Here is a 16757-nt window from a genome sequence, read left to right as displayed (position 1 = left end):
AGTTGTATATCAGCTACTATTTGAATACATGCCTGTCAAAACTGAAGATGGTGGTTTGCTTAGGTTTCCTACATTCTTTGAAAAGTCAGTATTGCTAATGAAGTAGTGGGCCAGTGGTTGGCATGTGTGCACCTGTGGTTAGTGTATGTGGTGCTGCGATGCTGGAGAGTTTGATTCCAGCTCATGTTGCGTATAGATTCGACTCTTCTTCACTTTCTCCATCACTTATGCTGACCCTGTCACTGTCTCTTGATTTAAAAGTGCCATATGTCCTCTAACAAATTGTTATTGTGGTGTATACTTAAGAATTTACAATCAGTTGCCACAGCCATTTAAGAGGCACACAAATTTATGGGTCCTGGTCCAACTGACTCTTAATGTAGAGACACCACTGCAGTCATTTCATCTGACAAAAACTGCTTAAACTGTAGTGAGTTTTAGCTGATATTAAGGGGGAAGTTGACCTTTCACTAGACTGGTTCATACCTGTTCCCTGTTAGGGCCTCATGTGATAAGATGCCACATGATTACTGACACGCTTTGTGATACAAAATAAAAATGTGTGTGACTGATTTTCTTCTGTGGAACACAAGAGTAGATATTCTGGAAAATGCGTCTAGGTTTTCTTGTCCATATAAAAAGATTACAAAATAACCTTTCAGTGAACAGACCTTAAACCCAGACAGGAAGCACTTTCGGCTCAGAACCGGGCCGGATGATTTCCATGCGGGCCAAATGTGGGCCAGATCTGGGCCGAAACTGCTTCCTGTCTGGGTTTAAGGTCTGTTCACTGAAAGGTTATGAAAGTTTTTTTTTCTTTTCTTTTCTTTATTTCCTGGTATGTATAATTTAGAATTATAATTAAACAATACGTTATACATTATAATAATACATTATACAATTATAAATTTCTACAAAAGAAAGAAAATGAAAGTTTGGAAATAACATGAGGGTGAGTAAATGGTGACAGAATTTTCATTTCTGGATTAACCATGACCCACAATCATCTTATGATCTGTGAAAGAGTGGATGACTTTTTCATAAATATTTCCTGGATATTCACATCCAGCCACAGTTTCCATGTCAGCCAACAACATCAAAGACCTTGTTGTCCTTAAATGGAAAAGATGAAAAGATCCAAGGGTCATATAGTTCTCCCTCACTCATAAACTGCATAATGTTTACTTCCCCCTTTCCCTGACACAAAGCACATACTTCTCAAAGAAATTCTTTAGAACATGTACAGTGCGATTGTGAAACAAAAGCTCAGCGCAGTTTGGTTGCAGGTCTTTGCGTGTTTTTACTCTCAGTCCTGGTCACATTGGTTTTGGCCCTGCACGCCTCTTCATGTGGGTGTGTGAGAAAACGTCATGAGATGAGGTCACAGCAGTCATAAAAGGCAATGGGAAAAGATAGCAATGCTCAATCTACCACTGTGATACAATGGACACTGCTAAACTCTGGTTAATGCTGCTCTGTATTTGTGGCAGATGGATTCTGAGTCTGGCTTATATAAACTGTGACTGGACCACTGAGGTTGAATATAACAAGATATGTTGTAAAGCCTGTCCTTCAGGTAAGATCATTCTACTATTCTCAAAACTGGAAGGAGCACTGTCATTCTCTGTTTGTGATTGATGCATGTAGAAATGTTAAACTTTAGTGCTGTACATATTCTTTATCTATAAGTCAAGTAGAAGCTTTATTAGCAGACATTAATATTCAAGTTTCACTTATTATAGAAGATAAATGATATAATTGGCAGAACCCTCTGGAGAAAGTCAAAGTTGGTTAAGCTGAAGAAAGATGTGAAAATGTTCTACATTTATTTGATTGTCATTCATTGTTGCATTTTACAGGTTACTTTCCCAAGCCATGCTCAGAGAACAAAAGTGACAGTGTGTGTGAGAAATGTTCAAAAGCTTCATCGGATATGGAAAAATGTCTCTGCAAAGATAATCACTTATGTTCTAATGATAAATGTGGTAAATGTGAGCCCAGGAAAATATGCCATCCTGGATATCAGCTACAGAGATATGGTAAAGTGTTATTGTTATTGTTATTATTATCATTATTATTAAATGAAATGACACGTCTCCACTATGGTTGTTATTTATGAGTTATGGGTCTTTCCATGGGGACTTTTTATGGTCAAAGTGTGTAGATGGAGGCTGAGAGACATTAACATGGTTCAAATACTTGTTTGAAATTTTCATCTTCTTTTATTCTGTTTGCTGTTTTGGCAGGTAACTTTGATTATAATTACTTGTGTGAGCCATGTCCAAGTAACACTTACAATGATGTCGAGGACAGCACGTGTAAATCCATTACAAAGTAAAGCTTTGTGTTTGCTATGTTTCATTGGAGTTCTGAAATAGAAAATGCCTTGAGATTGTTTATTAAATGATAACCGATTTTTTTCAAATTAGATGTGTTGATGGTGAAATCTTCCCTGGAAACCAGACCCACAATGCAAGATGTGGTTCTCCTGGTTTGTACTTTTTCCTGTTGACATGTTTAACACATACTGTCATAGGGCTCATATGCCTGTTGACCATGGATTTCCATTCGCATCCCATATTTGTAGTTAAAAATAAAGCGTATAATTTATATTTACCCTAACAGCATTTATTTGAACTATTGTGTTTAATTTAAGGGATTCCACCTGAATAAAAGTATTAATTTAAAAAAAGTATTAATTAAAAAAAATAATAATTAAAAGAAAAATCTTTCGGACCTCAAGATTTTTAACAGAAATGTGTCGATTTCAAAATTTGAAATCTGAATTTTAAAATACTTTAATAATTCCTGGATTACCATTGCCATGGCAGTGAGAACCCTAAATGTGTATCAGTATCTAACCTTTAAATGTATTGAATAATATTTGATGATTTTGAAGAGGCATCTTAAATTAGTATATATCCTCCTATCTAACGAGGCGGTTCCCACACATCCCTTGTTTATTTGTAGATTTCCTATGTATTTAAGAAATGCTACAAATGTTTTTTGTTTTTTGTTTTTTTCACAGCAAAATTCACAACAGTTCACTCAAAGACAACCAACAGCCAACCAACAATATACAATGGAAATCAGACTCATACTTTCATGGTGGCCTGTTTAGCAGTCACTGTGTTTACCTGCCTGGTTTTTATCATGTATACTGCTTTTAAAATTTTCAGATACAAGATGGGCACAAAAAGTAAGCGAACATTTTCATGTTTTTCCAGTTTCTAGTTATTACACATGTCAAATATTAGTAAACCTTTTGCAAACTTTTTTTTGTTTGAAATTACCATGTCTGATTTAAAGGGTTAGTTCGCCCAAAAATGAAAATTATGTCATTAATAACTCACCCTTATGCTGTTCCAAACATGTAAGACCTTCTTTTATCTTCGGAACACAGTTTAAGATATTTTAGATTTAATCCGAGAGCTCTCAGTCCCTCCATTGAAGCTGTGTGTACGGTCTACTGTCCATGTCCAGAAAGGTAAGAAAAACATCATCAAAGTAGTCCATGTGACATCAGAGGGTCCGTTGGAATTTTCTGAAGCATCGAAAATACATTTTGGTCCAAAAATAGCAGTTCAGTCAGTGTACTGTTTGAGTACATGAATTACTCCGGGATATTGGTTTGTTTGAACTCAGAGGGAGTGTCAGCCACATTAAAAAAGTTAACATCTTAAGTCATTTGTGGATTAATGCTTATTAGAGATGCGAACCGTTTAAAACGATTCAGTTCGATTTGGTGAACTGAATGATTCGTTCGCGAACCGGAAATCCAGCTGCTTTGATTTGAACTCTCTCTCACAAAGACACGGAAGAGAAGACAATGCTGAATAAAGTGGTCGTTTTTGCTATTTTTGGACCAAAATGTATTTTTGATGCTTCAAAAAATTCCAACGGACCCTCTGATGTCACATGGACTACTTTGATGATGTTTTTCTTACCTTTCTGGACATGGACAGTAGACCGTACACACAGCTTCAATGGAGGGACTGAGAGCTCTCGGAGTAAATCTAAAATATCTTAAACTGTGTTCCGAAGAAAAAAGGAGGCCTTACATGTTTGGAACAGCATAAGGGTGAGTTATTAATGACATAATTTTCATTTTTGGGCGAACTAACCCTTTAATTGTGTCTTTCCACAGTAAGCAAACCACCGTGCACACATAGGATGGTATTGCCCTCAGATACATGCAGTTGCAAATTATCCAAGGAGGAAGAGGGTGAGGTAAAAGACCTGACATATCACGCTGAAGTCCCTTGCAAGCATGATGTCCACAGATTTCCCTAAAGGTTCTCTGTAAAGTGAAGATCGCTGCACAAAGGTGTCATCATCTCAGTTTCGAAACTGATTCATATGAGGAGGAATGAGCAGAAGGTGACAAGTTTATGTTTGCTCTGATACAGAATTTGCTCTCTGAAGTGGATTTACAGTTTGCAAGACGTACAACAGGAGTGATGCTTCCTGTCAACTTTATATGTTACCTTTTAGGTGTAAAACCTGTTAAAAGATTCAGTTTCTAAATGAGCACAGAACAGTTTGCATTATGCAATTAAGCAACGTGTGTAATTAAACAATACAAATGTAACGTTTCACAACAGATTTACCTGGGGAAATAGTAATGTATAGAAGAAATACCTCTTAAGTATTTGACCAAAGATTAACAGACATTACAGCAAGCCTTTTTGGTATTTAATGCTTCATATTTGTCTTTTTTTTGTGATGTTCGTCTGATTTTTTTCTTTTGTCACATGAGAACTATGTCCTCTATTTGCTTGTATGTGCCTTTTCTGCTTTCATTTTATAGCTATTTCACATCTGATAAGCACATTTATTTTTCATTGTCACTTTCTATATATATACATGCACTTTCTATATTCCACTTTCTAAAGTTAACAGGTTCTGTACATAATATAAAATCTATAATTTGCATACTTTTTCTTAACAAGACTTTCTGTCTTATATTTGCACGTTAGGTTTGGGCCATGTATTTGAAAGTGTAAACATTTTTAAATATTGTCACTACTACATCAATGGATATACTAATAGACATGTTTTGTGTGTGTGTGTGTGTGTGTGGGTGGGTGTGTATCATAAAAAAGAGTTTCAGCAAATTGGTGTAGGCATTTTATTTTCATTTATTAAATTGTATTGTGGTCAATGTCCAATATATAGAGTTGTAGCAGTGTATTACAATGACTTTTGCCAAGAAATGTATATTATTATTGTTTATTGTACATGCTTGTTTGTAAGGTGCGCACACAGAGAGCCGCGTCTCACTGACAGCAACACCGAGCTCTCCTTCACGTCCATGTTTTGGTTAAGTATTTTTTTTTCTTTAATTGCTAATTTGAACTTTTTACACCACAGACTGAACAAAATTAAGCATTGGTTGGTAATTGGTCAACAAAGATAGATGTGTAAATATTGTCATATAACAGTTGTCTGAGTTTTTGGTTGATTATAATCCATTATGTACCTTTCTATCAAATTACCTGACATTATCAAGATGAATTTGTCCTGACACAGTTTAACTCTTGAGTTCTTTTGAGTTATTTTATTACCATTTTCTCTTATAGCAAATAAACTGTGATAATGTGAGAAATGCTGACGGTTACTGAATAAATTTTGGTTTGACTGTTTGTTTTTTTACAGTGAACACTATGCAGTGCCATTTTACATTTGATTATTCGCTTTCTGTACCTGGACACCTACAAACATGTAAAAACTTAAACATTTTGTAAATATAGCACAAATAAATAAATACAATGAATAAACAAATTAAACCCCAGCTATGGCCCTGCTGGGACAACTTTACAGTTACTAAATTCTCTTATATAGGCAATAATTGTCAATGTTAATTTAAAAACCCCTTAATAGCAGTAGTGTGTGGCTACGTATGGTTTTTACGCAGTAATGGGGACAGTAATTTCTTTATGACGTTGAATACACACAGGACTGGCTTTCTTCGGTTCAAAGGAACAGAATCGCTGAAATGACTTTCCATTGGCACTGCTGGCCTGCGCATGAGCGGCGCAGCTTCAACTCACATGACACACTCTGAGTTCGCAAACGTTTCACAGTCATATGACAGCGGTCAGTTCCTCTAAACACTACGTTACGATTCTAGAAGTGAAAAACATTGCAAACAACAAAAAACCCAACACAGACCCGTTTAATCCAGCATCAAAATGTTGGCACTCATTAACCGCCTTCTGGACTGGTTTAAGTCTCTCTTCTGGAAGGAAGAAATGGAGTTAACCCTCGTCGGGCTGCAGTATTCGGGGAAAACGACGTTTGTTAACGTAATCGCGGTGAGTGTTTGCGTTTAGCATGAGCTAACGTTAGTTCAACAAATCCAAGAGACTGAATGTCAGTCCAGTTCACCAGGCACTGAACACGCTTGCTTACATATAAAAGACAATGGAGCTAATGCTTTCACAGAATATTAGTGGGCAAGACTTGCTAAGTGGACGTAATTCTACGTTTTTGGGAAAGCTAAGGCTAACATTAGCTCCCAAATGACCATTAATAATTTGATTGCATAGTGGGTGGTTTGTTTTGACCCCAGTTGACAGTTTACAAAATATATATAGTAAAATTACATATCACTGAAACCAAAGCCTACTTGTAATAACGTCAACTCAGTTTAATCATTTGTTTTCTTGATCTGAGTTCTAGAGATAAATAAAAATCCAATTTATGGTGGCAAGGCAACCAAAACTAACTGAATGTATTGTTTAGTTTTATGGTTGTTATGTATGCTTAAAGAGTTTTTGGTCATGAAAGAGCTTAGAAGTAAAGAATAATTCTTGCAGGAATGATTAGAGTGACATACTCCAATCTCATGCATGTGAATTTAAAACCCAGTGAACTCTCAGCTTTCACTTGCACTATTTGACTAATTAAAAATGCTAAGGCAACTTCACTTTTGAGAAATATGATGATGTGAGGACAACAGACATATCCGTTTTATTTATTTATTGATTGATTGATTTCAGAAAAAGCAGGTTAATTTTACTTAGATTAGGTCACCCTATCACGGACACCACCTTGTTGGCTTTACATTATCAACCATGCGATTTATACAGTTGTTATTATTATTATTAGTAATAATAATAATAATAATAAAAAAAACATCATAGATGCATCATGTATACTGCTGTCCTGCAAACCTTTTTAGTGACAGTACGTGGTAGCAGTTTAGTATTTAAGTTCATAAATCATCATAAGTGGATTTCATGCTCAAATATCCTTTTGTTGTTGGTCCTTTGATGAGCTTGATTTTGCTGTTGGGAAACTGGATGTATGGTCTAGGAAGCACAAGAGTCATCTTGCTTTTTTTATCTTGTTCACAACATCAGCATTCATCAATGCAGGTATCATCGATCAAAAGTGAGTCACTTATTAGTGTCTTTGCACATATACAGTCAAGACAGTGATATGCTGCTTGATACTTGTTCTGCATAAGCCAATTTGTCACTAACAAGTTCCTAATAATACATATTATTTCTCTGCATTGCGTTGAGTTGTATTGTTGGTGCAACAAAATTTTTTTTTTTTATAACCCCGCACTCTCGACCATGTGAGACTTGCTCTGCAATCTCATTCCTAGCCCTGAACCAAATCCAATCTAAAGACAGAGCAGTGCACAAAAGTATTTGCTGTACATATAAATATAGTTCAACTAGTCAGGTTTAGTGTAATTATAATAGTATTGTGCAATTATGAAAAATAATCTTAAATGGTGATGAAACAGATTTTCTGATGTACTCTGATGTATAACACTTTCCCCTTAATGTGGACATAGCATCAGTTCTTATCTTTTAAAGCTGAGATGCCCAATCACCAATTCGCGACCCTCTAGTGGGCCGTGGAAGAATTGCTACCGGGTCTCAAGAACGTTCTGGGAAAAATGTGTATAAATATGACAGATATGACACTAATGATTGTTCTTCTCATTCAGTATTTTTGTGGTATCAGACTGATATGGAGTAGGCCTAACAATTTGACGATTTCATGTTAAATAAGTAAATCTGTCACATATAAGGGGTTAAACGGATCACAGTTGATCTGTGATGCGTACAGACGAGAGCCTATAATGTTCGGCACGCACGTGATTGGCGGATTATTTATATTTATTATTTACACTATAAAACTTTAAGACAGTGCTGAAATACAGAGTTGCGTAGCCTATATGTACACACAAATTTAGCTTGTCAAAAACGCTTCATAGCATTGTCATTGTGCTTTAAATATTTCTTTTTATTGCTTATTCGAAAAAATAATCTGAACTGTGACTCAATATATAAAAACGCAATATAATTCATTGATCCACAATAATGCTTTTATACTGTAACCAGTTCATGGTATAAAAAAGGTTAGCAACCCCTGTTTTAAAGTATAGATACAGAATTACTGTCTTTTTGGTTCATTTAAAGGCACTATATGTTTGGGAGCCGGTCTAATCATGTTTTTAGTGCATGGTGTGATGTGGGGGTCATTCAACCATATTTTTATGTCTTAATGATAGCATTCTGGATAGTTATTGTTCATTGGATGATCCAGTTTTACTCCATTATTACAATTTTCTTTGAATCATTGTTAAAAACTTTTGTGTGTGGAAACTATGATACTTTTTTTCCGGATTATTTAATGAATACAAATTTTAAAAGAACAATTTATTTGAAATCAAATATTTTTAGCAATGTGAAAGTAATGTGCATATTCAGTGTAAAGTCACCATTAAAAAGTTTGTCAGTCAACTAAAAAAAAAAACAAGGCGTTCCACCGTCTTTGTCTGCATTTTTGAATGCACTGTATGTATGTGTGTGTGTGTGTGTGTGTGTGTGTGTGTGTGTGTGAGTTTAGACAGTGTGGGAGTTTCTGCCATTAGTCACAAGACTTTAATGTGGTTCTTCCTGGTCAAGTGACGTCCTCCTCATGTGATTTGGTGTGTGAGTACACAACAAGATAATGTTCAGTTCAGTTACATTTTTTTCTCTATCTGCTTTGGTAGAAGGCTAGATACTGTAAGGCTAAAATGTGTCTTTAAATTTGGTAAAATTAGAAAGCTTTTCAGATTTCATTTGAATTACTCAAAAGACTCAGGTGTTCAGTGTGAGCATTTGCATGGTTTGATCCCTGTATTTGAAAAGTTTGGTTCCAAAATGCAATAAATCCATTTTGATTAATTTGAGTAAAAATGTGTTTTCTTTACCAAAAAAAGTGGCAAGATGAAAACCACTATTTTCTGTTTCAAACGTTCACATAGCATCTTTAGGTTATAATAACATTAAACATTCAAATCCAGGTTTTGATTTTCAAAGAATTATCATAAATTTTCCAAAATGCAATAAATCCATGATATTATTTTTTTTCTCAATCCATTGAAATAAAAAAAAAAAATTACTTTTCAATACTCACCAGACACAATACAGATTTTTATTTAAAAAAAAATGTTTATGTCATTGGAACCAAACTCTTCATTTGTAGTTCTGTCTTTGTAATCACTTCTCTCAAACTGTTAGAGACCACGTCTGGACTTTCTTGAAATTTTTTTCAGAAAGTTCCTCTCCCGAATAGGTCTGATTGACCTTTTGATGGAGAGTTCTTTGAAGCTGAAGATTTTCTACATGCCTGGCATGCTTATGAGTCATGAGTGAGTGTGCTAAAGGGGAGTCTTAAATTCTGGAGCCCCTTCATAAGCAGTGGTGTACATATCATGAGATTAGAACAGTCAGATTCATCACCTAAATTTCATGAATTGGTCACATTATTTTTTTTTCATCATGTAATTTGAATAGTCATTGGTTGGTAATATTTATCTTTGATATTGTACAGCTGAACAGGGTCAATGCAGCAAATGCAAATTTCAGGGAGTAAAAGATTACATTTTAGAATAGGACATAGGACTTAATAAAATATTAAGCTGCATTTTCTGATTAAAAGTTGACACATTTAATCAGGACCATGGACCACAAATACAGTCATAAGGGTAAATTTATTTTAAATGTACCCTTATAACCCCTCTCTTAATGAATAAATAAGCTTTCCATTGATGTATGGTTTGTTATGATGTGAAAAATTTTTGCAAAGATACAACTATTTGAATAGCTGGGGCCTGTACCATGATGGTAGCTGAACAAATTCAGAGTTACAGGATTAGTTTTGAGTTGACAAAACCAAACCTCTCCAATCCGGCTTTGTTGGTACCATGATGCTGTTCATCAACTTTCTTTGTCAATTCAGGCTTTGATCCCGAGTTTGTGGAGCACGTGCACATGAAAGTGTGACATCACTGGCGAACAGCCAATCACGAGAGACCCAGCGAGAATCAAAACTAAAGGTTAAGAGATTGAAGAATATGACAAATTTAAATGACATATGAAAAATGAAGGAGGACTAATATATTAAATGATCTTGCTCCATCAGTGTAGTCACAAGTGGAACTTGTTAACTTATTTTATACATTTGAAAATATATAGTGATAGAGACTTGAACATGTAAATTCAGATTTGTAATTTTTAAAATAGTTCAGTCTTTTGACACTACAGCTTATTTATATTACATGATCTGTATACATTAATATTTATTTAAAATAATTTATAATAACTGTTAAACTAAAATTGCTTGTGTGTAAGAGATAAATAATGATATGAATCACAATAATTATATAAATCATAAAATGACTCAGTTATTATCATTAAAGCCATTATTCTTTTTTTTTTTTTTAAGCATAAGTGACCTTTAATTTGGAGCAAGATAAACTGGAGTGACTTTGTGTCAGACATGTGTCACTTCTCTCACATCTGATTGGTTCACCTTCAGTCTGAGAACATAACCTGCCCTGGAGCAGGTTAGCTGTGCAGCGTAAGATACCATGGCAACGAACATCGATTAAAGCCGAGCTACTTTCATAGTACCTAAAACCCAGGGTTGGCGGAAACTATGCTGAAACATAGCTGGCTAGCCACCTAATCCAGCTTCATGGTACAGGCCTCAGGAATCTGAGGGTGCGAAAAAAAAAAAAAAAAAAAATCACCTTTAAAGTTGTCCAAATTAGGTTCTTAGCAATGCATGTTACTAAACAGAAATTTGCTACAAATAAACTGGTGCTACTCTTGACTGGTTTTGTGCTCCAAGGTCACATATTACTAGATGTGGAAAAGCAGACAAGAGGGAATTTCCCTCATCAAGGCAGACCCCCTCAACCCTGTTTATAAAGAAAGAAACACATAATTGTTATTATTATTTGATATTTGATAGATATGTAAGGCAATAAGGTACAGAAAAACAGTAAAGATTTTAAATATTTTTATTTATTTGTTTATTTTGTGTTTTCTGACCTGACCTACTGCAGCTGAATTTGTTTGTTTCATAATGTAATGAATAGCTGTCTCACAGCCTCAAGGAGAACATTTTTGCTGTGCAGTTTTGCTCCACCATCTCTATATATACACTCTTGCTGTTTCATCATTTCAGCACCTCAGGTGGAAATAGCATCTCCTGAGGTGACCATGTGTGAACTGATATCTCATTAATTGTTCAAATGGAGCAACAAGTGCAGTTATGTTTCCATCAGGGCACAGAGATGCTGGAGCTTCTGCCCATTTGCACCTGGTGCTCAAACAAACTCTGTCAGAATATCTTGTTGAAGCATCTCTCTGAGCAGTGATGGCTGATCACTTAACTTTCTCCCTGTTGCCAGACAGTCTGAGATAGTGAGCTGACTCAATATCATTTGTTCCTATTAGCCGCAAGAGCCATGCAGCCAGACATGTTGGCACTTCAGTCCTTAACTATTTTTTTGAAAGATAAAGCATATTCTCAGTTGTTTTCTAGTTAGTAAACATGCTGTTAAGTAATTATAATTCATAGAGAAGCGAGATTCTGTGTTTTGGTTTGTTTGATTGGGTGACAAAATTCCTGTTCTAAAACTGAAGAATGTTTGTCAAGTGCAGTTATTTCCATTGTCTTGTATTGCTTTAGTATGAGACATACTGTATATTTAACAACAACAACAACAAAATGGAATATACTACTTGTGGGAGTTGTGACCAAAATCTTTTATCTCATTATGAGTAGTTTTATAGCATGGTATAGTAAGCATCATGATATAGATATCATCTTTGCTAAAATTTCAATATTGGCATTTTTTTTTATTATTATTATCAGGCTGACGTAGATAATCACTATTATTAGCCTATGGAGGGAATAACATCTTTAGATATGACTATGAAGTCAAGAACTGAAGGGAGGTGGTCCTAATGTTTAGGTTTTACTGGCAACAGCATGACAAATAAGGGAAAGTGTTTATGGGGAGGGAATTTCCCCATTAAAGGCAGACCACATCAAAACTGATTCAATACAGGAAAGGTGGTCTTGTGGTTTAGATGTGCAATTTAAATATTCCTGTCTCATAAGTCATTATTATTGTCGTGACTTATATTAAAAAAGATGAACTGCTAAATGGGAGAACAGATTTGAGTGAGTTGTTTGAATAAACATGAGGAATGTATGAACTCCTATTGCAACCTGTAAAATTACACCTCAATTTACAAGCTCTTAAACAGTTAACGTTTGGTGCCATGATGGTGTCGACTGCACATTTTTCTGTGCGATACAGGCACAAAACCTTTGCTTGGCAGAAGAGTTGACAGAGGCAGGTGACCTGAATTTAAGAATTTCGGTAGGTAAGCACAGTAGATCGCAATATACCACGCAGAAATTTCCTAGCTTGATTTTTGCTTCCACTATGAATCATAGATCAAATAAAAGTTTCTGATGGGAAGCCCTTAAATACTAGTGCCTACAGGCCTATACTCTTGCAACAGGAAAATAAATTGGGCGTCAAAAAAAACGAAAAACAAAACCGTTTAAGGTGAAGTATTGAAAGTGGTTCCATGAGTTGATATTATCTTCTTCTCTTTTTTTATTCAGTCAGGCCAGTTCAGCGAAGACATGATTCCAACTGTCGGGTTCAACATGAGGAAGGTCACAAAAGGCAACGTCACCATCAAGGTTGGTCCTAACGATTAATCTTGGCTTCTTGGGATTCAAGAGAAATATAAGGTGGAAAATTTTTTTTTTAAATAATAAATACTTAAACTAACATGGGTCTGATTATTGAGCAGATCTGGGATATAGGAGGCCAGCCTAGGTTCAGGAGCATGTGGGAGCGATACTGTCGTGGGGTGAATGCAATAGTGTAAGTATTAATGCATCCATCTTCTGTGAGGGAAAGAGGACAGTATTCTTAATTATGAAGTAATGAAATGTGCATTCTTTCATTTCTTTTTCATTTTCTCTCAAAGGTACATGGTGGACGCAGCAGACCGGGAGAAGGTTGAAGCTTCCAGAAACGAGCTGCACAATCTTTTAGACAAGCCACAGTTACAAGGAGTCCCTGTAAGCTACTTTATTTACCTTGTTTTTACAGCACATCATTGCTTAAACATCTTTATTGCATCAGTTCTTATAAATATTTTTGTGTTTCAGGTGTTGGTGCTTGGGAATAAGAGAGATCTTCCTAATGCGTTGGATGAGAAACAGCTAATTGAAAAAATGTAAGAAGCTCTACACCACAAGGCAGTAGATGATTTTCTGGTGCTTTTTTAATTAAAGTGCCCCAGTTATGGGTTATGAAAGGTTAATATTTAGATTTTGGGAGTCCCCAGCATCAGGTTGGCATGCGTGCAAGGTCAAAAAACACTTTCATTGTCTTATATTTTTTTTTTACCTTATTTGCTCAACGACTCCCAAACGGTTTGCTCAACGATTCATTTTTCCAAACCGTCTTTGGGTTTCATTAATCTGCGGTGATTGGTGATTGGAAAATGAATTAGCATTTTCAAACCAGAGGGTAAAAACTGATTTACCCTCATAGTGCAGAGCACTGTCTTCTCAACATGATGCTATCCACAGGAATCCGCTACGGTGTTTGAGGGAGTGGGGTTCAAGTTTTCCCAGGTCTACATGTGCAACAAGTGGACGGTCAATATGCTAATGTTTCATGTTTTTGTCAACATGAAACGGCTTTGGATTTGTTATAAAATGACTCGTTTAAATGATTCAGAGTTGACTCTTTCTTTTGAGAGGCAATAACTTTATACACAGTGCACTTTCAGATGTAAAACTTTGCAGGATGTTTTCAGTCAGTTAGAGCTGTGTTATACACTGCAGAAAAGGTTGTTTTCAAAAATCCATAATAGGGGCACTATAAAGTCAACACGCTTACATAAAAAGATTTATGGACATTATTTGTATTAAATGTTGAAATAAAATTGTAATAATTTGGTAATGTGGGATGGAAAATAAATTGTTAACCAGTATAGCTTTTTATACTATTATTTCTCTAGCCAATTTGCATAACTTTGTTTGCCAAAATTGTTTCATAACTGATCCATTCACATGCATGTTCTTGGGGTGGAAGGAAGGTAGGACATTCATTACTGAAGCTGCTGCATTTAGTGCTATGATTGCTCACATTCATTTACAGTATTGTACGATTGGGCTGGCTCTGCCTTTTACTGTCTCTGATGGCATTCTGCCAAATCATATGATGCTAATAAGATTACATTGCCATTATAGAAAACTTAATATAATTATAATAATTAGGAAATTGCATTACTGGCTCTGGTCATCTCGGTTTATCTTTATCTTCATTATAAAGGAATGCTCTACTTGTAAAAATCAGTTTCATAAAAAAAAATTTTTCACTCTTTTTACCACTTATTTTTTTATTTTGCAAATGTGTGAAAGTAAGATGAGTCACAATGTCTAGACAGATTTTAACCATCAGTCTGGATTAAATGAAAAGGTTGCGTGGCTTGGGGGTCTCATGTTGTTGTGTGAATTACTGCCATCTGTTGGCTAAGAGTTGTAGGGGCTTTCTTTGTGTCCTGGGAGCTCTTGTTGTAGGTCTCTGTTTACAGTTTATCCTGAATAAACTTGTTGGCCTGAAATGAAGCCACACCATAAAAATAGCTGTATTAATTTTGTGTCGTGTGCTATTTCTTTAGGAACTTGGCTGCTATTCAAGATCGGGAGATCTGCTGCTATTCTATTTCCTGCAAAGAGAAAGATAACATTGGTGAGTAATGTTCCGTGAAGATGAGTTATTTTGTCAGCTTTATGCTGTTGCCAGTCTGCTTGACTTAAATGACACTGTTATGTCCCCTGAACCTCACAGACATTACACTTCAATGGCTAATCCAGCACTCAAAGTCAAGAAGAAGCTGAAAGTGTCTTCAGAGGGTCCAAGTTTTTCCGCTGCCATGTTACTCTCACCCCACTTCTTACTCACTTTGTGAAACTGTACAGTTCTCCATACTGCCCCCCTCACACTACCCTGCTCGTCTGTTCCCATAAGTCTTCACAAGCTCCTCCTCCCAACTGCATCAGTTACGTCAAAGATACATCAGTCGCTAAAAGCCGCTAGCCTACAGAATGAGTTCCTCCACCTCTTACAGCCTGCTGTCAGATGAACATTATGGATTCATGGGTTTGCAAATCCCAGCAGCTCCGGTGATCTCCACTTGGGGTTTCCTGAACAAATCTATATAAAAACTGAGAAGAGTTCAAACTTAAATATCGTGTTCTGCCTTTTTTGCTCCAGTCTGTCAGGTTATGCTCCTGAGAGCGTGTAATATCAGTTGGGACTGTTGCTTTTATTTCTTTCCTTTTCTCTTTTCCCCCAAATTGTCTCTTGAAAATTGTTTAATCTTTAGATACGAGGAGCAGTCCAGTAAATAAACAGTTCAAATGATGATTCAGAGAGATTTGTACAGAAATGAGTGTAAGCATATTTGAGAGGATGAATGTTTTGCTGGTAAAGGTTTTCATTTAGCTCAATGATGTCCTTGCATCCTGTTCATGAGCTGAGAGAGAGCGAGTAGGTGAAGTTAAAGTGCCTTGTGCAGTGTATCTGTCCCTTAAGATAAAAAGTATACCGGGTGTGCCAACCTGGAATTAGATTGGATAAAGTCACCTTACTTTGAACTGCAAGTACCGAAGGCATGCTTTTTAAGGTATATTATTGTACTGTTATCATTCTCAACTAAATATTTGTGAAAAGAAGCAAATGTTGGAAACCCCACTATTATCAGTGCATTTTTGTAAATATAAACCAATAAATAGATTGTCAACATGTAGGAGGAATCTTGCATTGTTTTGGCTTTTTTTTTATTTGGTTTGTTTTTTAATCTCAAATTATGGTGAATTAAGTATGTGAAGCTATACATGCATATGCTATTTCCTGTTTTCAAATTTCAAGTTTGAAAGTTGGAGTAAATCTGTACATTTTGTTTAAGCTACTGTTAATTAAAACAACAAAACATTGCTATTGCTCTTCCCATTTAAGCGTAGTTCAACCTTAATCCTCGCACATTTTTAAGATTTTGATTTAAATGTTTTTTTAAATTATTGGAAGCTATTATAACAGTTAATGTGGTACTTGTAACTAAAGTTTCTGTGTATTTTATAGTATATCAGTATTTGATTGCAATGTCAACGTTATAATACTGATTTTATTAAAAATGAATTGTGAATAAAAAATAAATGTGTAAAAATAAGATTTTTCATTTATAAGTATTTTCATTATTTTTGTAATAAATTGATAAATACTGCTGAAACTATCAAAGAAAAAAGTTGTTCCATTAAAATTTAGTATTATTCTTATTAGGTAATTGTAGCATTAATGGCAGTAGTCAGTAGTAACTAAACTGAGAAGATTGTGTACATAGTCACAGAGC

General features: G+C 35.4%; 2 protein-coding genes across 2 annotated transcripts; both read left to right on the top strand.

Annotated features, from left to right (window-relative positions):
* The first annotated feature begins 1412 nt into the window (after positions 1-1412).
* On the top strand, positions 1413-5328 carry tnfrsf18 (tumor necrosis factor receptor superfamily, member 18). Its single transcript, XM_026261316.1, has 6 exons — positions 1413-1576; positions 1860-2039; positions 2247-2334; positions 2430-2491; positions 3029-3199; positions 4148-5328. Exons 1-6 carry the CDS (start codon positions 1444-1446, stop codon positions 4291-4293), a joined length of 780 nt encoding a protein of 259 aa, XP_026117101.1. The 5' UTR covers positions 1413-1443; the 3' UTR covers positions 4294-5328.
* Positions 5329-6067: 739 nt separating this feature from the next.
* arl8ba (ADP-ribosylation factor-like 8Ba) lies at positions 6068-16164 on the top strand. The gene is made up of 7 exons (XM_026261303.1): positions 6068-6317; positions 12946-13026; positions 13140-13213; positions 13320-13413; positions 13504-13571; positions 15027-15097; positions 15197-16164. The coding sequence occupies exons 1-7, from the start codon at positions 6195-6197 to the stop codon at positions 15244-15246; spliced, it is 561 nt and encodes a 186-aa protein (XP_026117088.1). The 5' UTR covers positions 6068-6194; the 3' UTR covers positions 15247-16164.
* The last annotated feature ends 593 nt before the right edge of the window (positions 16165-16757 follow it).

Source organism: Carassius auratus, chromosome 6, assembly GCF_003368295.1.
Source record: "Carassius auratus strain Wakin chromosome 6, ASM336829v1, whole genome shotgun sequence".
Classification (NCBI taxonomy): Eukaryota; Metazoa; Chordata; class Actinopteri; order Cypriniformes; family Cyprinidae; genus Carassius; species Carassius auratus.
The sequence above is the reverse complement of the archived record's forward strand: the minus strand, read 5'-3'. Positions and strand labels throughout refer to the sequence as shown.

Coding starts and splice junctions, on each gene's coding strand:
- tnfrsf18 (XM_026261316.1), top strand. CDS start 1,444: ATGGACACTGCTAAACTCTGGTTAATGCTGCTCTGTATTTGTGGCAGA. Junction 1,577..1,859: donor TTGTAAAGCCTGTCCTTCAG/GTAAGATCATTC, acceptor TGCATTTTACAG/GTTACTTTCCCAAGCCATGC. Junction 3,200..4,147: donor ATACAAGATGGGCACAAAAA/GTAAGCGAACAT, acceptor GTCTTTCCACAG/TAAGCAAACCACCGTGCACA.
- arl8ba (XM_026261303.1), top strand. CDS start 6,195: ATGTTGGCACTCATTAACCGCCTTCTGGACTGGTTTAAGTCTCTCTTC. Junction 13,027..13,139: donor AAGGCAACGTCACCATCAAG/GTTGGTCCTAAC, acceptor ATTATTGAGCAG/ATCTGGGATATAGGAGGCCA. Junction 13,572..15,026: donor AAACAGCTAATTGAAAAAAT/GTAAGAAGCTCT, acceptor CTATTTCTTTAG/GAACTTGGCTGCTATTCAAG.